Here is a 24,964-nt window from a genome sequence, read left to right on the forward strand (position 1 = left end):
TTGTGACGCACAAAGAAGCTTCAATTCGGGAAAACTGCAATAGAATATTTCCCTTCAATCAGTTTGACTCGATTAATCAAATTGTGAATTTTTGCATTCGCTTCAAGCACCTAATCAATTAATCGGTTGCAGCTCTTAATAATAATATATAATGCAAAGCTTAAGTGTCCTACATTGGGACAATTCTCCCTACTTAACATTATGCAGCTGAAGTGTTTTCAATCAATCAGTCAATCAAATTTTATTTATATAGTGCCAAATCATAACAGAAGTTATCTCATGACACTTTACATACTGAGTCAGTCAAAACCAGACTCTAAGCCAGGGCTCTCAAACTCTTTTTCTTTCAGGGGCCACATTCAGCCCAATTTGATCTGCAGTGTACCAGACCAGTAAAATAATAGTATAATAAGCTATGAATAATGACAACTCCAAATTGTTGTCTTTGTTTTAGTGCAAAAAAAACCCCCAATTAAATAATGAAAATATTTACTTTTATAAACTATCCAAAATAAAGTGAATAATCTGAAAAAAAATGAAATTTAAATTAAAAACAACTTAAGAAAATTTAGTGCAATTTTAACAATATTCTGCCTCAACTTATTATTTCTACATATGCATTATGGATCAGATCTACAAAGACACTAAACACTGAGGAACAGGCAGAAAATAGTTAAAATTGTGCTTAATTTTCTTTAGACATTTCAGGTTGTTCATATTTGTTCGGGTTATTCACATTTTATTGTTACAGGATAGTTTGTAAATGTAAATACTTCCATAATTTAATGTTATTTTTTGCACAAAAACAAAAGAAAAAAATGAAGATTGTATTATTTATAGGCATAATGTAAGATTATTTTTCTCACGTCAAAGCAAGAAGAAAATCTGGATTCATTCTTTTTTGTCGGTTATTCTGCTGTTATTATTTGACTGTAGATCATATTGGTCTGTATGTGGAACCTGAACTAAAATGAGTTCCACAGCCTTGACTGTGGAATTTTTGCACTTTACTAATTCATCCCACGGGCCAGATTGGAACCTTTGGTGGGTCGCATTTGGCCCCCGGGCTGCATGTTTGAGACCCCTGCTGTAAGCCAATTTACAGAACCCCAACAGAATCCTCCAGGAGCAAATACTTGTGATTGGTGACAGTGGAAGGAAAAACTTCCCTTTAACAGCAGAAACCTGGAGCAGACCCAGACTGAGGAGGATGGATGTCTGACAGGACCATATGGGGTTAGAGCAGTGTTTTTCAACCTTGGGGTCGGGACCCCACATGGGGTCGCCTGGAATTAAAATGGGGTCACCTGACATTTCTAGTAATTGATAAAAAAGAAAAATTTACTAATAAAAATTATGGTGAGTTGAGAAAGACAATCACAACACATAAAAGACATGACAAACTGAAGCTGAAACTGCAGCACTGTGGTTCTGTTTATCTGTTAAATGTTCATTGTGGTCGGTTTCAGATGCTGCAGCTCTTTCATAATTCATAGTTTGAGTTCTTGTTTGTTCAGTATTAATTGTCAGCCTTGTAAATCCAAGCTGGACTGACTGTACATATCCTGACCAAGGACAAGAAAATTCTCACTTTGTGCAGTAATCTACACCTGGCTTTTCTGCCTCCGTCCATAATAATATGCATTATATAGACTAAATGTCCTCTAAAATTAACTTTTTTTTGCAGCATTTTATAGCAAACTATTACATGATCACAATCAAATTAATTTAAGCAAAAATAAAGTCTCTGTTCTGAATGTCTGGGGGGTCACCAGAAATTTGTGATCTTAAAATGGGGTCATGAGCCAAAAAAGGTTGGGAACCACTGGGTTAGAGATAGAGGGTAAAGGAGGAGAAAAAAACAGAGAGATAATCATCTGCATTTATATTTGCGTATGTTTCTTCATTTTCACTCAACAGCTGAGAGGATGTCCACCATGTTGGCTGCTCCTCTGCTGCTGCTCCTCTTGGTTTCTTGTCATCCCTCATCTGGAGCTCCCAATCAGTCCAGTAAGGAGGTCCCCATATCCACCAATGGCCAGCCATTCCCCTGGGACCTCATGAGGCTTCCCAGATCCGTCTCCCCTCTTCACTACGACCTGACCATTCATCCCAACCTGACCTCCCTCACCTTCACCGGAGTCGTTCGGATCCAGTTGGAAGTCCACGAACACACCAGGACGGTCATCCTCCATGCCAAGCAGATGGAGGTGTCCAATGTGATCATCCTGGCGCCTGAAGGTGTGAGGCCGCTCCAGGTTTTAGAGTATCCCCGTTTCCACCAGATTGCCTTGGTTTCAGACTCATGGCTGATTAAAGGTAGAAAGTATGAAGTACAGATGGAGTTTGCTGCCAACTTATCTGACAGTTACCATGGATTCTACAAGAGCAGCTACCGCACCAGTAGTGGGGAGATCCGGTAGGGCCAAAAAAACAAAACAAAACACTTTTACTCATCTTAACCCACAAAGACCCAATGCTACTTTAGTGGCAGTTCCCAAATATATTTTGCTCTATATTTAATGTTTCTTAAGTGATTTATCACCATTTATTGTAATATTATCATCTGTATTTTGCATTTTTCAGTGTAAATCATGTATTTTCCTGTATTTAATTCACAGATCATGTAAATGTTCATAAAAGCTCAGATTGTAATTGGGGGTTATTATATCAGAAACAGAGAAAACTGAAGAAAAAGTGACTTTTTCAGTCAAATTATGAATAACTGAACATAAAATATGTGTCTCCATCCACTTTCATTGATCCAACTCCATGGGTTTTACTGTTAAATCAATGTTGTAGAAGATGACAGTGTTTCCATGTTTACTACGAAGCCTCTGAATGTCCAAATGGGTCATATCTGATGACCATGAAAAGATGACGAACTGCATTTTACACCAGTTATTTCAACATGTTGATAGGTTTAGTGGTTCAGAAGTTATTAAACATTTTAGATTGGTAGATGATTTGGTTGCCAGTAGCTGTTTGGGTCTTTATGGGTTAAAATCATTCAATTCTCACCATTTTATAAATGTATGTTTGTCATCGTCATCCTCCTCAATGTGTTGTATGTACTTGAATGTATCACCAGGTTAATGGCATCCACCCAGTTTGAAGCCACCTTTGCACGAGGAGCTTTCCCCTGTTTTGATGAACCAGCCTTCAAAGCCAACTTCACAATACAGATTATACGAGAGCCACGTCACATCGCAATATCCAACATGCCCAAGGTAAACATACAGCACTATCAGATGACTTTAGAGAAAACTGCAAAGGTTCCAATTCAGTCAAACTAAGTAAAGTAATGTGTCAAGTAGGGATGTAATGATATGAAAATTTCATATCACGGTTATTGTAACCAAAATGATCACTGTTATCATTATTATCGCGGTATTGTTGAAATTGTGCTCAAAATGTTCAAAAAGTACTAATACACACACTTGAAATAATTGAACCAAGTTGTATTTTGAAAAAAAAAACAAACAAAAAAACAAATAAAATAATTGGCACAATGTACCTTCTGTTGCAGAAACATTCAAATATTAACCCTTAGTGGTCTGAGCCTATTTTGTCCGTTTTTCAGTACTTTTGATTTTGCCTTTATATACTATATAAACAAATGTTTACTATACCCATGTTTGGTATCTTTTTTTCAGCAGAACGTCATTTATATCATCTGTCTATTATTTTTTCACTTTAACCTACTATAAAAACACAAAAGGACAGAAAACACACAAAAAAAATATATAAAATCTGATACTCAAATATTTGACATAAAAGCAGATCTTTACATTGGCGTTTTCTCCAGAAAAGTACGGTAATCAAACACGGTTATCATGATAATTAGAATTTAAACGGTAATACTAACCGTCTGCAATTTTACCGCAGTTTATCGTTATACCGGTAATCGTTACATCCCTAGTATCAACTAAAATGAAATGTAACTTTAGCTTAGTGGACCACTTTTCATCAGAAATGATAGCAACATCAGGTCCTGTAAAGTATTGTAAAAAAAAAAAAAAAAAAAAAAAAAAAAAAAATTACACTGGTCTACAAGTAAAATGCTTCCAGAATAAAAGTAGTGAAATTTTACCACGTGTGAGTCACTGATAAAGGAAAATCAAGTCTAAAATGCTGGTTGGCTTAAGTTTCCAAGATACAGTCTTGGGTCAAAATGGGAAATTTGAGAATTAACAAAAGAATGGGTTTAACTCCAAAGGAATATTAGTCTCAGAGCTACCAGAGCTACTTCAAAACACTGCCTGCAAATTAAAATACATTCACTTTACAGGTTCTATCTAGTGGAAGATTTATAAATCTATTGTATAATTAATAAATCTATTGTATAAATCTACATAAACCAGTATATATGTGGAATAACACTTTATTATATACCTTGAAAACATCAGCAAACCAGTACTTTTGTCATTTGTTTTCCAGTTAATCTGATTACAATATGTAACATTTAGCACATTTCATCTCTGAAGCAGATAATTTCTAAAAAAAAAAATAAAATTGTAGACCAGTGTTATTGTAATATATGTTACTTAATTAGATACAGATACCAGGGTGCTTGCGCAGGACCTGAAAGTTTGATGAGAATTAATGCTGAAAAATAAAACACAATAAATACATTCATGTATTAGTTTTATTGTCAATCATCTTGTTTCAGTTTTGGTAACATTTTAAGAACATTTATATTTTATATTATTCAAAATGAGTTTATTTGAGTAGTTAAGTAATTATTTTTTGTTGATTAAAGGTTCATTATTAATTAATGACCAGTTCATTTTTTTTTCTTATCAATGAAAGAGTTTATATTTTGTACACAAAGTTTACTTTAAAAAATGTGTGGTTTTTATATATATATATATATATATATATATATATATATATATATATATATATATATATATATATATATATATATATTACAGTTAAATATATGTTTGTCTACAAAGTTTTGAAAATATAAACAGACACCTTTGGCATAGGAAGAAATTTTGCCAATTTTTTTTTTTTCAATCAAAAATGCTGAAGTGAGAGTTGGCGGTATATTTCAGGGGGTACTCCACTGTAAAAAGTTTGAGAACCACTGACTTATTACAAGCAACTTAATATGAAACTGAGGAATTATAACAAGTAAGGAGCAATTAACAGTGAATTCAGATTTCTTCAGAGTTGTTAATTCCATTGTTCCACTTGTCCCCAGTTAAAAACAGTGGATTTGCCGGGTGGTTTACTTGAAGATTACTTCGACACCACTGTGAAAATGAGCACTTACCTGGTGGCCTACATTGTCTCTGACTTTGTGTCTGTGAGCAGGACGACTCAACACGGTGTCAAGGTGAGGAGGAAGAGGATGGGTACTAGACATACCACTGATTATTAGCATCCAGGTGGTGTATTGTTATTAATGCTGGTGAGTGTGTTCTTTACTGGGATCAGATTTCAATCTATGCTGTACCGGACAAGATAGACCAGACCACCTTTGCACTGGATGCTGCTGTCAAGCTGTTGGACTTCTACGATGACTATTTCGACATTCCTTATCCATTACCAAAACAAGGTCAGTGCAAATGCAATGTATTCCTTCCACTTAAGTAGTAAAACCTTCAGTATTTCTTATATAAAATTGCTAATTTGCTGTATTTTCTGTTTTTGACTTGCTAAATAAGGGCTTGGTAATTCAGAAGGAATCACTTATTAAATCACAGGCTTGTACTGACTTCAATTCAATACTTTATTGTCACTGTATAAAAAAACACAATGAGATTGAAGTTCAAGCATCACGCAGACATAGCATTTTTTTAATCTATTCTTGTGTTTTATTCTTTTATTACCTGATCACTTTGCTTTGTGTGTTTGCGTCTTTGTTTGTTAGCAAGATAACTCAAAAAGTTATGGATTTTCAGGAAATTTTCAGGAAATGTTGATTCTGGCACAAGGAACAAATGACTAAATTTTGGTGGTGGTGGTGGTGGTGGGGGTGGCAGATCTATCTTGGTGGAGGTCTGCGCTCTCCAACTGTTTTCTTTTTGTACAGTTCTATGTCTTTTAATCTATTCTGTATTTTATTCTTTTTTTTGGTTCTAATTATTCCTCTGTACAGCACTTTGGTTTACTGTGGTTGTTTTAAAGTGCTTTACAAATAAAGTTGGGTTGGATATGAATGTAATAGTGCAAAAGTTCAGATGAAGTTCAAATGAAAGTTCATGTGGGTGGGGGGGTGGGGGGGACTGGGATTATGAAATATGGAAAGAGTGGGGTTGGTGAGGGTGCTGCAGCATTGCAATACAAGTGTCTTACCGGATTGCCAAAATGTATTTAGTTGCATTTTTACCCCGCCCCCTGAAGGGGAGGCAAGGGGTGTTGTTTTTGGGTTGATTTATTTGTTTGTTTGTTTGTTAACACTAGCAGCAAATCTATTGGTTGAATTCATATCAAACTGGGTTTATAGATTGCCACTGACCCAGAATAGATCTGATTACATTTTGGGAAGAGTAGGTCAAAGTTCAAATTTTTTATGAATTTTTAAAATCATTTTTTTCCCCATTTGCTTATAATGGGCGAAATTTAAAATGTCTGTAGCACCAGAACTATAAGTTGAATTCATACCAAGTTGGGTTTATAAATTGCCAGTCACCTGGAATAGATGTCATTACATTTTGGGAAAAGTAGGTCAAACTTCAAATTTTTTATGAATTATTTAAATCTTTTTTTTCCTCCCATTTACTTATAATGGGCGAAATTTCAAATGTCTTTAAAAACATCAATTTTGTTTGAATTCAAACTCGCCACATATATAGAGGCAGTTGATATGCTGACATCAGCACATGCATAGACATGATGACATCAGCTGGATCGATGCCAAAATAAGCTATAATACGAGGGGCGGAGTTTGTTGTGCCTTGCACCACTTGTTTGAGCTTGATGCTGTTTCTTGCAGACCTGGCTGCTATCCCAGACTTCCAGTCAGGCGCGATGGAGAACTGGGGTCTGACCACCTACAGAGAGACAGGCCTCCTGTTTGACCCAAAGAGGTCCTCGGCCTCAGATAAAATGGGTATCGCCAAGGTCATCGCCCATGAACTGGCACATCAGGTATGATCCGCAATACGTAACTCTGGCGAAAAATATTAGCACGACACATGGATTCTGTGACTCTGGATACATAATAAGGAAACTGTCTATGATCCACTGACTGGCCAAAAAAAGTCTCCAGCTGGATTTAACTCAGCAAATAGTTCACATCCTTCCACTGGATAATTACTGCAGTGATTAATATGTTTAAGCTGCAACAAGTTCTTTAACCCTTTAAGTGATGCAGGAGCTTCTCATTTCTTAAACATCCATCAGTTTGATAGAAGCATACAGATTGGACTGTGTTTAATGGATAAAGGTCATGTGGTCTGATGAGTCCAGATTGACCCTGTTCCAGAGTGATGGGTGCATCAGGGTGAGAAGAGAGGTGGGTGAAGTGATTACCCATCATGCCTAATGCCTACAGTACAAGCCTGTGGGGGCAGTGTTATGATCTGCGGTTGTTTCTGTTGGTCAGGTCTAGGTTCAGTAACATTATGTGAACAAAAACTGAAGTCAGCTGATTATCTAAATATACTGAATGACCAGGTCTGATGATAAAGCCAGGAGGAGGGGTTCAAGGCATGAGACATCATTTACAGTCCAGACCTGAACCCCACTGAGTCTTTGGGATGAAATGGTTGAAAAAGACTTAATGTTGCAGTCCAACTCATTCATCATCAATGCAAGATCTCGATGCAAAATTAATGCAATTCTTAATGGAAATAAACGTTGAGAAATATATAGTAATGTTTCATAAGCAGTGCACATGTGTCCTATAATCAAAGCTAAAGGCAATCCAACAAAATATTGTATGTAACTTTTTTTTGGCCAGGAAATATCAGAGTATACATTATATCTGTGTAATTAAGAATGACATTAAACACTAAAAAGAAAAATTATGTAGGTATTTTATATTGTATTTATATTGTACTATTTTGATATAATGTGACAATCAAAATAAAACTGTATGAAAAATGTACCGTTGATATCCTTATCCTAGTGTCTTTTGATTGATTTGTCATCAGGACAATACAAATATTGTATTTGTCAGATTGATGATAAATAATATTTCGTGTTCCTGAATCAGTGTTTTATCATTTTTACTTTTTGCCCTCACACATGAAGTTGTTCTTCCATGTTTTTTCTGCCTGTCCAGTGGTTTGGGAACCTGGTGACCATGGAGTGGTGGAATGACTTGTGGCTGAATGAGGGATTTGCAAAGTTCATGGAGTACATCTCCCTGGACATCACCTACCCAGAGCTGCAAGTGGTAAGAGCTGCAACACACTTGTCTTTTCAGTACAAAACAGTCTAATTGTTGTATTTGTTTGATCTCCCAGTTATTTTAGTAACTTATTCTAAACTTCCTGTGATTTTCTCACATTAGCTGCTGACTGCCTTCTGTACTTTATATAAACATTGCACTACTGTCATATCTGCTGCTGTTTACTTATATTATGCACCTCCTCACCTCAACTATTACTGTTTTGCACTACTGCTGCTACTGTAAATAGATTGACATGTACACTTTATATCCTGTTATAGTTTATTCTTTTTACTATTTATTTATTCTAATTCTATTTTTACAACTTTTTAAAAAATGTATGACATTGAACAAGGTGAGAGACAAACAGTATCTCAGTTCTCTGTATGTTCTGTGCATCGAGGGAATTAACAATCAAGAATTTTTGAATCTTTTTTTTTTTTTTTAATTTGCAAACAAGTGACATTTGACAAATTAAGAACAACTAAGGTGCACCGTAAAAAACACTCAAATAATGCAACTGTTACAGATACGAGACAATACAACACACTTGTTAACAAACCTAGATGGACAACAGAGAAAACAGACAACAGATTTAGATATTTGTGGATAAATCAAAGGGGGAGCAAGAGGTGGGGGGGTGGGGGGTAAAGTAGAAGAAAGGTATCTGTACTGTGTGTTTGAGTGTGTAGTAGGGATGTAACGATAAGAAAATTTCATATCACGGTTATTGTGACCAAAATTATCACGATTATCATTATTATAGCAATATTAGTGAAATTGTGCTCAAAATGTTCAAAAAGTACTAATACACACATTGAAATAATTTAACCAAGTTGTATTTTAAAAACAATAAGATTAAATAAAATAATAAGCACAGTATACCTTCTGTTGGCTGAAACATTCAAATATTAACCCTTAGTGGTCTGAGCCTATTTTGGCCATTTTTCAATACTTTTGATTTTGCCTTTATATACTATATACAGAAATGTTTACTATACCCATGTTTGGAATCTTTTTTTTTTGCAGCACAACTTCATCTATCTCATCTGCCTATTATTTTTTCACTTTAACCTACTACATCAACACAAAAGGCCAGAAAACACACACACACAAAAAAATTCAATTTGAACAGTGTATATAATTTATTGCGTAAATAACACAGATGCTTAACGAACCTTTTCAAAGACTTTAAAAGTGAATATTGGTTCCAAATATTAGGTATATAAAATCAAAATTGTAATAAATTAGCACTATACTCAAATATTTGACATAAAAGCATATCTTTACATAGGGTTTTTTCCCTTAAAAGTGCGCTAATCAAAGACAGTTATCATGATAATTAGAATTTAAACAGTAATACTAACCGTCTGCAATTTTACAGCGGTTTATCGTTTTACCGGTAATCGTCACATCCCTAGTGTGTAGCTGTCTTTGAATCTTAAAACATGAACCCCATTTGTACCTTTATCCCCAGGATGACTTCTTCTTGGGGAAGTGTTTTGAGGCCATGGAGGTGGACTCCCTCAGCTCCTCTCACCCGGTCTCCACTCCGGTGGAAAACCCCACACAGATCCAGGAGATGTTTGATGATGTGTCATATGACAAGGTTTGCTTGCCTTAGTGCAGGGGTGTTGAACTCATTTTAGTTCAGGGGCCACATTTAGTCCAATATGACCTGAAGTGGGCCAGACCAGTAAAATAACAAGAGTGAAAAAAAGTAAAATTACATTTCCAAGTTTGATTAAAATTATGAATAACATGAACAACCTGAAATGTCTTAAGAAATAAAAGTGCCATTTTTACACTGTTATGCATCTGTGTATCATTTACACATGTACATTACAACTGACAAGATCACCAATAAGTAGAATATTGTTAAAATTGCACTGACTTCTCATAAGACATTTCAGGTTGTTCATATTTGTTCAGATTATTCCCATTTTTTGTGAAAGGATAGTTTCTAAATGCAAACATTTTCATGTAATTTTTTTTTTTTACATTGAAACAAAAAGAAAAAATTGGAATTGTCATTATTTATAGGTTATTATGTCAGTATTTTACTGGTCTGATCCAGTTTAGATCACATTGGTCTGTATGTGGAACCTGAACTAAAAGGATTTTGACATCCTTGTTTGTTAATATTTTCAGTGTAACTTTTGCATTTCACAAGTTCATTCCACGGGCTAAACTGGACCCCTAAAGGCTGCTGTATGTTTGACACCTGTGCCTTAGGGTGTCACAAGACTTACCACATAGTAGTATTTACATTTTATACTTTCATTCTTGTATTTTAGGGGGCGTGTATTCTGAATATGCTGCGAGACTTTCTGACTCCAGAGGCCTTTGAGATTGGTATTATTAGATACCTGAAGCGATACAGCTACCAAAACACTGTCAACAGCCACCTGTGGGAAAGTTTGACAGATGTAAGTAAAGCAGTCTGGTGGACTGGTGTTGATCTGTCTATCCATCCATCCATCCATCCATCCATCCATCCATCCATCCATCCATCCATCCATCCACTGTAAAAAATCTATCTGATTTGATGTAATGGTAGTAGAAGAGAGGTTCAAGAATTATATATGTGGCTTATATGTAAATTTTGGAAACTTCAGTTAGTCCACTGAAATGAAAAAGAAAACATGTTGATGCTTTAGGTTACGCGCATAATGCAAGTGTCAGACTTTAAGATGATGTGTCAGTTAGCAGCTTTTCTTTTTTTCTGTTTTTTAACTCATTTTCCCTCCCATGTACATTCAAAGTATGAGTAGCCCTCCAGTTGTCTCCTTCAGGTTCTGAGATAAGATAAGATAGGTTAAGATAAGATACGTTAAGGTAATATAAGATAAGATAAGATAAGATAAGAAAAGACTTTATTGTAGAGACAAAGACAGGTAGAAAAACAACAAATAAGTGAAAAATGAAATAGAGAGAAAATGAAAAGATAGATAGATAGATAGATAGATAGATAGATAGATAGATAGATAGATAGATAGATAGATAGATAGATAGATAGATAGATAGATAGATAGATAGGTAAGTAAGTAAATATAGAATTATAATTCAAATGAAATATTTACTATGTTTGTGAATGTGTCATACGTTTCACTGCTCATATTCTATTTTTTTCAATTCCATTTTTGTTTTCCACCAGATATGTAACTCAGGTGTTTTGGATGAAGGTGGAAAAAAACACAAAGAGTTTTGTTCCAAGCGCAACCTCCAGTCTGGAGCATCTGTAAGTGTATCTGAAAACACGCATTACACTCAGAATACAGCTTTGTTTTAAGTTTCTAAATTATTTTAATGTGTTCGGCCTAGTGTTTAGGTCACTGACGTACTGTACATCTCTTTAATACATTGTGTGTGTAAACGTGCAGAAATGGTTCTCTGGTGATGAACTGGATGTCCGGGCCATCATGGACACGTGGACTCTACAGGAGGGCTTCCCTCTGGTCACTGTGGAGGTCAGAGGTCGGGAGGTCAGGCTTAGCCAGGAGCGGTACCTGAAGACAGATGACCCCTCCCTCACTGAAGGGTAAAATATCAGATTGAGAATATCAGGACTGTTCTGTATGGTCTGAGTTCTTGTTGATTTGTTTCTTTATTTGTTTCAAATATCAACGTTTAAAACAAAAAACAAGGAAAAACAAAAAGAGAAAAAAAATATATTTGAGAAGGAGCAGGGTGAAGTTCAACTTATAAACTCCCACCCCCTTACCCTTTTTTTTCTGACCATAAAGTCCCATTTCAGCTCTACAAAGTAACAACAAATCTTATACATATCAAAATAAATTTTGTACATTTCATATCAGTATTACACATCAAAAATACATTTTATGCATTTCATAACAGTATTACACATCAAAAATACATTTTATGCATTTCATAACAGTATTACACATCAAAAATCAATTCTGTCCATTTCATCAGTTAAACACATCAAAATGTTCTTGTGCTAGTTAATATGTATAGAATTTATGAATGTATGACAGCTGTGAAGTGCACTTGTGGTTTGTGGTTTATGTATTACTGCCCATCACTAGCTCATTATTCGTTTTACCACTAGAGGGCACCAGTGTAGGGCATTTTCAGCAGCACACTGTGGTTTTACTGCCAAGTTGACATGTTGTAATCTTTAAAATGGAGCTCAAACCACATTTATTTCATTATGCTGCCTTGATGTTTTACAAAGCATTACATACTAAATTGCCAGTTAGGACAACTTAAAGGTGGGGTCTGAGATGTTTTCTTGGAGCATTTTTTACTATATTGCTTAAAATCCCCTGCACACCCTGCCATTATATTCAAATAAATCCCATACAGGACTATACTTTCAGCCTACTTTAGTCTTCATGTTGCCAGGTAGAGTGGGGATGAAAAGCCAACTCTAAACGACAAGCGACGAGAAGTGACGGACCGTGAAGTGCCGTATGGTGCCTCCAGCTAAAATTGCTTGAGTGAAATAAGTCAATTTCGTATCAATACGACATTGACAAAGATGAAAACGAAGGGAATTTTATCCATAATTTTTATACGTTTTAATTAGTTTTGTAAACACACAATACAGTTTCAGTTAGTTATCATTTTGTCTTTTAATTGTAGTTTTTATTTATTTCAGTTAACGAAAATATTTTTTCAATTCTAGTTTTCGTCATTTCGTTAGTTTTCGTTAACGATAATAACCTTGGTCGAAGCCTGAGTTGGGGCTGTACGGAGCCGGAGCCTCAGCCAGCAAATTGTTGCTGTTTAGCGCTCGTGAACCCTCGTGAACAAGCATTGCGTGTGCCAGTTCTCTGGAGGCGTGGCTTTGGGGGGATGTCTGAAGAAAGGGGTTTGGACTTTTGAACTGAGTATTTTCAAAATGTAGCTTGCTCGAACTGTTTTTCTAAGATCTCAGACCCCACCTTTAATTAAATATTTTCTTTTTTTTTAAAGAGCTCTGTTGTACAGCTGAGGTGCAGTGAATATTAGAGTGAAAAAATGCACTTTTTATCATATTAAATTGCTAAAACTGTTTTGTACATTTTATCTGAAATAGTTGATTTGGATTTTTGAAATGAGTTAATCATCCATCCATATTAACCTACAGAGCACCAGCATAAATATTAGGAAATTATTTAGACATTTCTTACAATGGGAGCAGCAGCAATATGTATTTTATCCATCAATAAAAAAAAAAAAAAAAAACTTCACCAAAAAGCAAAATCATTCAAATGTTACATTTTCACCATTTTACCTTTCTTTAACAGCACTTGTTGATGGGAAATTGAATTTATTTCAATCTATGCACTCTGCAAAGCCATCGGTTTCTCTAAACAGTAACGTAATTTTACCTTAATTTAAAACACCAGAGTTTTGCTTTACTTATTCACTCAGTTGTTTAGTGGTGTCAGTCTGGGATTTTGGTGCCCAAACCCACTGTGTAACACCACAACGTAACTGATTAAGGTAGTGCTATTTGATCTCCGTGTTACTTGATAATAAGGTAAAGTAATGAAAATCTTCTCAATATACACTTAAACTAATGACATTTTTTGGGGTTGGGTATTACTTTAGAGCAGGGTTAAAATATATTCTCCTGTTTCAAACTGGTAGAATGTGGAGAACATCATGTAACCACAGTTCAAAAGTTTGAACTAAGCATCTAAATAAAAATTGATAATACAATAATAATTAAATAAAAGTTTTATAAAATAAAAGTTTTTCATAAAAATTTGACAAGCTTTATGTTTTATTTCTGCTGTATTCTTCTGTATTTTTATTCCTTCCTTAGTTAAAAAGTTATCAAGCAAAACCTTTGCTAGTTATAGTTAATGGGCTATAAAATATGTTGTTATAACTTGAAATATGATCTAATATTCCTCCCATTTTTCAGTGTCCAGTGAGGTGATACTGGTTTGTTAGATCTGCATTTATACAATTTAAACACAGTGGTTCAACATAATCTTTTTTATAACTCCATTACTACTAAAACATGATGTCAGAGGACAATGGTACTGTGTAACTATGGTATATCTACCTGTTTTATTCCTACAATCACTGTGTTGACAGATTTCTGTGGCAGATCCCTCTGACCTACATAACCAGTGCTTCAAACACTGTCCACCGCTTCCTCCTGAAGACCCGGACTGGTGAGTGTTCTGCTCAGTTTAATAAGACGTCATTATGACAGATATGATAGATTTACATGTACAGGCAATCAGTCAGACATTATTCATCATTCTGCCATTAGACTCTACAACAGTTCTCAGTAACCCCCACCCATATCACACCATGTGCATGTACAACCACAATGTAAATATGTAATTAATATTCAAATTTAATTGTAATTCTATATTTATAAAAATATTTATACAGATACCAAATTTCTTATTTTTCTGTTTATATTTCATTTTTCACTTGTTTGTGTCTTTTTCTCTGCACTTGCTTGTTATTTGTCGCTGCTGCTAACTGTGAAATGTCCCCACGGTGGGATAAATAAAGTCTTATTAGATCTTAAGTATCTTAACTTATCTTAAAATATTTTATCTTCATGTATCTTATCTTATCTCAACTTATCTTATTTTAACATGTCTTATCTTTTCTCATCTTGTTTTAACTTATCTTAACGTATCTTATCTTTTCTCATCTTATCTTATTTTAACATATCTTAGCTTATCTTTTCTTATCTCATCTTATTTTGACTTTTCTTATTTTGATTTATCTTAACATATCTTATCTCTTCTCATCTTATCAAATCTTATCTTAACTTATCTTACCTTAACGTATCTTATCTTTTCTCATCTTATCTTCTTTCATCTTATCTTATTTTATCTTAGCGTATCTTATCTCATCTTATTTTAACGTGTCTTATCTTTTCTCATCTTGTTTGAACTTATCTTAATGTATCTTATCTTTTCTCATCTTATCTCGTCTTATCTTATTTTAATGTATTTTGGCTTATCTTTTCTTATCTCATCTTATTTGAACTTTTCTTAACTTATCTCTTCTCAACTTATCTAATCTTAACTTACCTTAACGTATCTTATCTTATCTCATCTTTTCTCTTATCTTCTTTCATCTTAACGTATCTTATCTCATCTTAACGTATTTTATTTTATCTTAACATAGCTTCTTTTTTCATCTTAACGTATTTTATCTAAACATAACTTATCTCTTTTCATCTTATCTCATCTTAACGTATTTTATCTTATTTTAACATAACTCATCTTTTTTCATCTTATCTAATCTTAACCTATCTTATCTGATTTTATCTTATCTCAGTGTATCTTCTCTCATCTCATCTTATTATGCCTCCTCTCTATAGATGTCCTGTACCTACCAGAAGAAGTGGACTGGGTCAAGTTTAATGTAGATATGTGCGGCTACTACATGGTCCACTACGCAGGCGATGGATGGAACTCCATTATTAAACTCCTTCACCACAACCACACAGCCCTCAGCAGCAACGACAGGGCCAGTCTCATCCACAACATCTTCCAGCTCGTCAGGTATGAAGCATCGCTCCAGAAACCGAAAACCAGTGACAGAAGAAACCTGTATCATGTCAGAACTAGGGATGTAACGATTACCGGTATTATGATAAACCACGGTAAAATTGCAGAAGGTTAGTATTACCGTTTAAATTCTAATTACCCTCATAACTGTGTTTGATTACCGCACTTTTAGGGGAAAAAACCCCATGTAAAGATCTGCTTTTATGTCAAATATTTGAGTAGAGTTTTAATTTATTACAGTTTTGATTTTATATACCTGATATTTGAACCAATATTCAGTTTTAAAGTCTCTGAAAAGGTTCATTAGGCATCTGTGTGTTATTTATGCGGTATATACATTTTTCAAATCGGACTTTATTTTTTTGTGTGTGTTTTCTGTCCTTTTATGTTTTTATAGCAGGTTAAAGTGAAAAAATAATAGACAGATGATATAAATGAAGTTGTGCTGAAAAAAAAAAGATTCCAAACATGGGTATAGTAAACATTTGTTTATATAGTATATAAAGGCAAAATCAAAAGTACTGAAAAACGGACAAAATAGGCTCAGACCACTAAGGGTTAATATTTGATTGTTTCTGCCAACAGAAAATACACTGTGCTTATATATATATATATATATATTTTTTTTTTAATACAACTTGGTTAAATTATTTCAGTGTGTGTATTAGTACTTTTTGAACATTTTGAGCACAATTTCAATAATACCGCGATAATAATGATAACCGTGATAATTTTGGTCACAATAACCGTGGTATGAAATTTTCATATGGTTACATCCCTAGACAGAACTGTGTTGTGTGTGTTTTTAGTGTGGGGAAGGTGAGGCTGGACACGGCTCTGGAGTTGTCTCTGTATCTATCCAAAGAGACGGAGGTCATGCCTGTGACGCAGGGCTTTGGGGAACTCGTACCTCTATACAAACTGATGGAGAAACGAGACATGGCTGCTCTGGAGAATCAAATGAAGGTCAGTGAAGGCAGCATTCACAGAAACAATCACAGCATAGACAATATCCCATGTAAACACTTTCCCTGGGCTATGTAACAGAAGCAGTTACATCAGGGTTTCTGCAGGTCATTAAAAAGCATTAAAAGTCATTAAATAGATTTTGTGAAAATTAAGGCCTTAAATGGCACTATAAACCATTAAATTCAATGTCATTTCATTCGTGTCATTTATTTATTTGTTTTGAGCAGAAGAAAAAATCAAACATCTTTTGTGTACAAGGAACTAATGGCAGAGTAAATGCATTAATAAACTAGAAGTACTCGGAGAGCGCAGACCTCCGCCAAGGCTGATCAGTGGCCCCACCCCCATGGGCCCCCCCACCCCCGATCACCACCAAAATTTAATCATTTCTTCCTTATCCCATTTCCAACAAACCCTGAAAATTTCATCCAAATCTGTCCATAACTTTTTGAGTTATGTTGCACACTAACAGACAGACAAACAAACAAACAGACAAACAAACAAACAAACAAACAAACCCTGGCAAAAACATAACCTCCTTGGTGGAGGTAACAAAGGTGATTAAGACAAAATAACAATTGGCATGTACACTAGCAATAACAAAATAAGTTCAATATGTACTGCTCAAAAAGGAGTGGGAAGAAGAAAACTTATTAAATCCCACCCCCATCTCACATTTATTCAACATAACACATCCTTTTTTTTGGCTCGTGGCCCCATTTTAACATCACAAATTTCTGGTGACCCCAGACATTCAAAACGGAACCTTTTTTTTTTCTTTTTCTGTAATTAATTTGTTTTTTATCGTCTAATAGTTTGCTATAATATGTTGCAAATGAATGTTAATTTTAGGCAACATTTAGGCTATATCATGTAAAGTTTTATTGGTAAGTTTTAATTTTTTATCATTTACTAGAAATTTCAGGCGACCCCATTTGAATTCCAGGCAACCCCACATGGGGTCCCAACCCCAAGGTTTAAAAAACACTGATATAATAACATTTGTTTTGAGTCCTAATAATGTGAATAACTGATAGAAAACAGATTAGGAAAACTGAAGTATATAACTTTTAATACAAAATTTTTTAACAATAATCACATACCAACAATGGTAATGGAAGTGACACATACCAACATGGTAAACAATGGCAGAGGCATTAAAAAATGAAATACACTTGATGGGAAAAAAAGCATTGTCATTCACGATATATTTTGATTATATAAACATTTAAGAATTTTGATCGGAAGTATAGTGTGATGATTGACAAGTGGAACCCTTTAACTGGGTATTGTTTTGGCCGATGCACCAAGTCATCAACACTGGATGCCTGGAGTGCAACGTGCTGTGAGCGTGCTCATGCTGTGGCGAAAGAGCAGAGGGAATATTAGCAAATGTCAAAAAAATGGGAAAATACAAGTTTCAGCAGAAGTGGTTGAAGGAAGAACTATTCTGAACCCGGTTTAAACCTGTTGACGGTAAACTGTCATAAAACTATATATAAAACTGTATCTGCAGTTGGACGTGGGCATTACATTTTTTTAAAGTGGCATTAAAAAGGGCATTAAATTAGATTTGCTGACACCTGCAGAAACCTGATACATGTACTGTACTTTACTTTACCTTTAGGGAATTTTCATTGTGAGCTATTTCAACAGATCATGTTTAATACTAGGGTCTGACAGTTTGCACATTTACCCAGGTATTGCACATTTATGGAAACATTTTAAATGCCACTTTGTTTTGGTTGTTTTAATTTCCTAGTTAAATTATTCTGTTTCAATTTTTATACCTGGGTCAAGTCACGCGGTTATGTAGGGAGTGCCCGACTACATTTTATACTGTAATTCAAAAAGTATTTAAGATAGAGACATGAATAATACATCATTTTAAAGGTATTAACTAGTACTTGAAGCTCATAAAAAGAAACAAAAGTTATAGTGCCATCTTTTGCCATAAAAATCTGAAAAACTGCATGGTTATGTAGGGAACAAAAATTAACATCTAAATTTTCCTTTTTTTCTAAACGTTTTAAAAGTGCGGTTTCAAGTGTCTCCTAACTATGAAAATTTGCTGAGATGTTCTTTAAGGTGTCCATTTTGACAAACCATGGATGCATTTTTTATTTTTTTAAATATAACTATGACTTATAGCAAGAGTTTTGAAGAATGGAATGGTTATGTAGGGAATTAGGAATTTTGGTTATGTAGGGAAAGAAAAGACAGGTATACAGTTTCAATAGTTTATTCAAGCACTTGGTGACAAATGTATAAATTTTTATACATATTTATGACTAGAAATACAAAGGATACATATTAGCTGTAGAAAGTGATTCATTAAGCACATTTGATGCACATTTAATGCTCAGTAAAGTCTGTATATTCAGCACCAATCACGGCATGATGTTGGCACCTTCCTACAGGTCTGTACCTTTATACTTATCTTAAATTCTTTGGGCATGAATCCTTTGAATCCTTGAATCCTAGGTGCAAGTACTGAGTCAGTGCTCCGTCAGTCAGTCATGGTCAGCAACATGTTGCCTCCTTCATGGGCTGTTCCAGCATCGGTAGTGACACAGACTCGTTGTATTGTCCAGTTACCTGGCCTGTGATGGACTGGTCACTGACCCCATGCAGCAGACACCAGTCTAAGATGACACATTATCGGCCAGTGATGGGTAGTGTCTCTAGGATAATGGTGGAGTGTAAAGCTTACGGCTGCACAAACAAGCGCGAAGTGTCATGTTGGGCTCACACTTGATTTATCATGGAAGACTATTGCAGTGCTGTAAAAGTAAACTTGGGTATCTCTTGTATTTTAACAACTATAACTGTTCTATTTTTCATAGGGTTTCATTGTGGATCTGTTCCGGGACCTGATTGACCGGCAGGAGTGGACCGACTCAGGTTCAGTGTCTCAGAGAGTCCTGAGGAGTTATCTGCTGACGTTCGCCTGTGTCAGGAACTACAGCCCCTGTGTGACCAAAGCCCAGCAGCTTTTCAAGAAGTGGAAGGACTCTGATGGGAGCCTGAGGTCAGGGGTCACCGTCATATTGCATGATGATTGATGATTATGATGAACATGATGTTAAGAGACAGTTGAACTTAACTCTACCTGTTTTTCAGCCTCCCTGTTGACGTCACCACGGCTGTGTTCATGGTCGGGGTTCGAACACCAGAAGGCTGGGATTTTATGTTTGAAAAGTACCATCAGTCACTTCAGATGTCATTCAGAAGTCGCCTGAAGAGTGCCATGGCTTTTAGTCCACTCCAGGACAAGCTCCAGTGGTGTGTATATTAAAACAAGTGCATGTAAAAGTGGGAAAAATTAGTGCATTTTTTAAAATTTGAATATTTATTCTATATTCTGTAGTTTTTCTATGCATATTTATTCTGTCTTGTGTGTATTATCATGTATAGTGCCTGTTTGTACTTATTGCTGCTGCCTGCTGAGCCAGCTGCATCGAAAATTCATTTTTGATGTAAAATCTGGAATGACAAATCCTGTCTAAATCTAAATTCTTACTAAATTAAATCCTTCTTCTAACCTAGCTTTACCTTGTTCTCCCTCTACTTCCAGGATGATGGAGCAGAGCCTCCATGGGCAGGTGATGAAGACCCAGGACCTTCCTGATGTTGTCGTCGTCATTGCCAGGAACCCCCACGGTTACAAACTGGCCTGGGACTTCCTCCGATCCAACTGGCACACCATGATAAAGAAGTCAGTGAACCCACTACAAACCTGTACAACTGTTTCTTTTTAAATATTTCCTGTGAGATGTCAAGATAAAGATTAATGAGAATTTTGAGTTTGTATAAGTTGATATGATCTGCCATGAAATCGGAATATTAATTATACTAACTACTAAAAATAAGCTCTCCCAAACTTTGTTCATAATTCTTTTACTTTCTGACAAAGTTTCGACCACGATTGGCTGATGTGTCACTAAACAAGGTCCTTAAACTGTCTAAAATCTAGAAGTCTGAGTTATAATATTGTTAGCCTCAAAGCATTATTACCCAAGTCATACTCTATGTGGACAAAATTCTTTTCTAACGGGTCTGGGATATAAAACCATAATGACAAATATCATCATATAGTTTTTTATTGTGATAAATATCATTGCATTGCTTTGGTTAGTTTTGTTTAAATTCCAAAATGCTTCATAGATGGTTTTTACTTAATTTCTCTCAACATTATTTTTTTGTTTTATTTTTTATCCATGACTATTATTTTAAATGTTCTACCTTTAAATTTTTAAAATATTTTTCATGCTCTGACTGCAAATAATTTTCTACCACAACTAACCATCTGCTTTCTTCACATCTCCCATTAAACTTTAAGGAAGTATTGATGTTTATAAACTATATGGACAAAAATATTGGGACACATCATGGCTACAGCTTTAAGATGACCTGTTCATGCTGATTTGAGATATAAACATTTATATTTTTAATCAATATGATATTTATCACAATATGAAACTATATGAAGACTTTTGTCATTGTTGTTTTGTATCCCAGGCCCCTGTTAGAAAAGAAACACCTGAATTCATTGTGTCCCAATACTTTTGTACATATTGTGTATGCCTTTTATGCTATGCAATTATGCTATGAGGCTAACGATATGTAGCATTTAAAGTTCACTGCAGCTGCTAAAAGTAAATTTAGATAAAGGTCTTAGTGTCTAATGGGAATTTACATACACCTGCCATTACTCAATAATGCTCTGTGTATGAAATAGGACTTAAGTTTACTTTTTTTTCATAAGTCTTACATTAAACTGGTTGAACCCTGAAGATATTCATCTAAAATAGGTCTTAGTCTGTTCTACATGTGTGAATGATGTAATGCCCTATTTAATAAGATAAAGCATCCCAACTCATACTCAGTAACTGTTCAAAGTTTCAGGTTTAAGAGTCTAATATAAAATATCAAGAGGTGAATACTCAGGAGTCTGTGTTGTGTCTAAATGTATTTGCTCTGATGCCACAGGTTTGACCTGGGCTCCAACACCATCTCATACCTGGTGAATGGAGTGACGAACCAGTACTCGACCAGGGAGATGCTCAGTGAGGTGAGCAGCACTCATGTACTGTCACTACTTAAAGGGGCAATTTGTAATGTTTCTACTTTAAAACATTTGAAAATTAATTCACATTATCAAGATCATCTTGTTTTTGGTTCAGTTTGTTAGATTATTAACACTCTAGCAGCAAAACCATTGGTTGAATTCATACCAAACTGGGGTAATCGATGGCCAGTGACCCAGAATAGATGTCATTCCAATTTGGGAAAAATAGGTCAACGTTTAAATTTTTATGATTTTTAAAAAAAAATTTTCCCCATTCACTTATAATGGGCAAAATTCTACATGTCTGTAGCAGCAAAACCATCGGTTGACTTCATATCAAATTTGGTTTATAGATTGTCAGTGACCCAGAATAAATGTCATTGCATTTTGGGAAAAAATAGGTGAAAAAGTCTGTTTTTTTATGAATTTTTAACCCCCCCCCCCATTTACTTACAATGGGCGAAATTTCACATGTCTGTAGCAGCAAAACTATTGGTTGAATTCATACCATTTGGGTTTATAGCTTGCCAGTGACCCAGAAAAGATCACATTACATTTTGGGAAAAGTAGGTCAAAGTTCCAATTTTTTATGAATTTTTAAAATCTTTTTTGTCTCCCATTTATGTATAATGGGAGAAATTTCAAATGTCTATAAAAACATCAATTTTGGTTCAATTTACTTCAAACTTGGCACATAAATAGAGGCAATTGATATGCTGAAATCAGCACATGCAGCTGGATTGATGCCAAAATGAGCTACAATACGTGCGAGGGGTGGGGTTTGTTGTGTCTGGCACCACTTATTTTCTAAAGAATTAATGTGCAATTGGACGCTCCACAACCCACTGGTGTGTCATAGTGCTATCTGCTGTATATGTGCTCAGGTGAAAAGCTTTTTCGGCTCCCTGACTGAGGAAACAGGCTCAGAGATGAGATGCATCCAACAGGCCTATGAAACCATTGAGGACAACATCCGCTGGACTGACTCTAACCTTCCTCTGCTGCAGAACTGGCTCAACAAACACATGGGCAGAGTGGTCCATGAAGATCTGTAGTGATATGGAAAACAGAGAAGGTGAAGGATAAACCCGTCGCTTCTTGAGTCATGTATTGTGTGCTCATGAGAGACTGAAACGACAAATATAATTATTTTGATATCTTTTAAATCAAGGCACCTTGTTTAATAACTGACCTGACTTCAGATTTGATTCCAAAATAAGTTTTTTTCTATTTGTAAAATGTCATCTTACCACCATTATAAACTGTGAACTACAGGCTGAAACTGGTGCAGCGCCTCCATATTATGAGAGTTATAGTGGAGTATGAGGCACTGTTATTATTATTAGTACTTTATTTTTTAGTACTTTATTTTACCAGGTAAAATCAATTGAGAACAGCTCTCATTTCCAATGATGACCTGGCAAGAGGCTCCAACAGACAAAAACTAAGACAAAACAAAAGTAAAACAGGTAAAAGGAAACAGTACAGACGAAAACTGCTAATGCCCTGAAAACAGAGCGTGAAAGGAGATTACCCCAGAGGAAAAAGAGCCATTAGTTTGTTATTGTCATTGCTCTACTTTTTTTTAGACAGGATTGATTAATAAATATTCAAAAACAGTCTTTGACAAACCTGTTTTCCCTCATTTCACATAAAAATATTTTGCAGTGTGTGTGCATTTCTGCTTACCTGTACTTGTTTGTGTTTATGTGTATGTGTTAAAGTTGTTAAAAGGAGGTGTTGTGCAGCTTGTGTCAGGTTTGTGTTGTTTTATTATCGCAGGGACCGAAATTTACATTGTACAGTGTTGAACGAAGGTACACGGGGGGAATATTAATAAATGTAGCTTTGTCCCATGGCACGATCCATTCTCAGCTGAAATGACAAAACACTTAGGTCAGGGGTGTCAAATTCATTTTAGTTCAGGGCCCACATTCAGCCCAATTTGATCGTCAGTGGGCCGAACCATTAAAATAATAGCATAATAACCTATAAATAATGACAACTCCAAGATTTTCTCTTTGTTTTATAGCAACAAAGAATGTAAAATTCTGAAAATATTTACATTTACGAACTATCCAAACAAAAAGACGTAAATAACCTGAAAAAACCTAAAATTTCTTAAGAAAAATAAGTGCAATTTTAACAATATTATGCCTCGTCATTTATAGATGTACAAACAATGCTACACAAACATTTGGTAACAGGCATAATATTGACAAAATTTTAAGTTTTGAATTTGGTACTAAACTATAAACAATTTCTACAATATTATGTATCAGCTTATTATTAACAACTTACAGATCAGAGTAGATCTACAAATGCAGAAAACATTTAGTAACAGGAAGAATATTGTTAATATTACACTTTAAAGGGTTATTATTACTATTATTATATTTTTGATCATATTAGTCTGTATGTGGAAGCTGAACTAAAATCAGTTCAACATCCTTGATTGTTAATATCAGTGTAATTTTTGCACTTTGCAAATTCATGCCACAGGCTGGACTGGAACCTTGAGAGGGCCGGTTTTGGCCCGTGGGCCGCTTGTTTGACACCTGTGACTTAGATTGAGTGGGATTCGAACTGCCAACCCTCTGGTTTATTGGACGGTCCGCTCTAGCTGCTCCTAAACCACAAAAACTACTGTAAAAAATGCAGTTTAATATCTAGAGCAGGGGTCTCAAACTCAGATTCTCGAGGGCTGGTATCCTGCATGTTTTAGTTGTTTCCCTCTTCCAGCACACTTGACGGTCGTTATCAGGCTTCTGCAGAGCTTGATGGTAGGCTTATCATTTGAATCAGTTGTGTTGGAAGAGGGATACATCTAAAACATGCAGGATAGTGGCCCTCGAGGACCGGAGTTTGACACCCCTGATCTAGAGTCTATAACATCTGAAGTAGTGAATTATGACACCATGTTTTCTGTAAAGTGGAAAAAAAACACCTAGAGGGTTGGGTTAAATTTGCTAATAATAAAGTTATAATGATAATAAAATCTATTTATATAGCACTTTTTGCAGAAAGGTTTCAGAAAGTGCTTTACAATAAAATCAGAAGTAAAATACATAG

The 24,964-nt window shown here is 35.1% G+C and overlaps 1 protein-coding gene across 3 annotated transcripts in view; it reads left to right on the forward strand.

Moving 5' to 3' along the window:
* The window catches only part of LOC115426340 (endoplasmic reticulum aminopeptidase 1-like), a 28,256-nt gene extending 4,353 nt beyond the window's left edge, over positions 1 to 23,903 (forward strand). For all 3 annotated transcript variants that reach the window (XM_030144393.1, XM_030144391.1, XM_030144394.1), the window contains exons 2-19: positions 1,921 to 2,419; positions 3,092 to 3,230; positions 5,213 to 5,347; positions 5,449 to 5,569; positions 6,950 to 7,104; positions 8,243 to 8,356; positions 9,828 to 9,959; positions 10,648 to 10,779; positions 11,508 to 11,591; positions 11,734 to 11,891; positions 14,408 to 14,487; positions 15,663 to 15,846; positions 16,662 to 16,818; positions 19,668 to 19,852; positions 19,945 to 20,106; positions 20,399 to 20,539; positions 21,814 to 21,895; positions 22,777 to 23,903. In XM_030144393.1, coding sequence (XP_030000253.1) covers positions 1,929 to 2,419; positions 3,092 to 3,230; positions 5,213 to 5,347; positions 5,449 to 5,569; positions 6,950 to 7,104; positions 8,243 to 8,356; positions 9,828 to 9,959; positions 10,648 to 10,779; positions 11,508 to 11,591; positions 11,734 to 11,891; positions 14,408 to 14,487; positions 15,663 to 15,846; positions 16,662 to 16,818; positions 19,668 to 19,852; positions 19,945 to 20,106; positions 20,399 to 20,539; positions 21,814 to 21,895; positions 22,777 to 22,947 — 2,823 coding nt within the window. In that variant the 5' untranslated portion in view covers positions 1,921 to 1,928 and the 3' untranslated portion in view covers positions 22,948 to 23,903. The remainder of the gene's footprint in view (positions 1 to 1,920; positions 2,420 to 3,091; positions 3,231 to 5,212; positions 5,348 to 5,448; positions 5,570 to 6,949; positions 7,105 to 8,242; positions 8,357 to 9,827; positions 9,960 to 10,647; positions 10,780 to 11,507; positions 11,592 to 11,733; positions 11,892 to 14,407; positions 14,488 to 15,662; positions 15,847 to 16,661; positions 16,819 to 19,667; positions 19,853 to 19,944; positions 20,107 to 20,398; positions 20,540 to 21,813; positions 21,896 to 22,776) is intronic.
* Positions 23,904 to 24,964: the final 1,061 nt, after the last annotated feature.

The sequence above is a fragment of the Sphaeramia orbicularis genome, chromosome 9 (genome assembly GCF_902148855.1).
Source record: "Sphaeramia orbicularis chromosome 9, fSphaOr1.1, whole genome shotgun sequence".
Lineage (NCBI taxonomy): Eukaryota > Metazoa > Chordata > Actinopteri > Kurtiformes > Apogonidae > Sphaeramia > Sphaeramia orbicularis.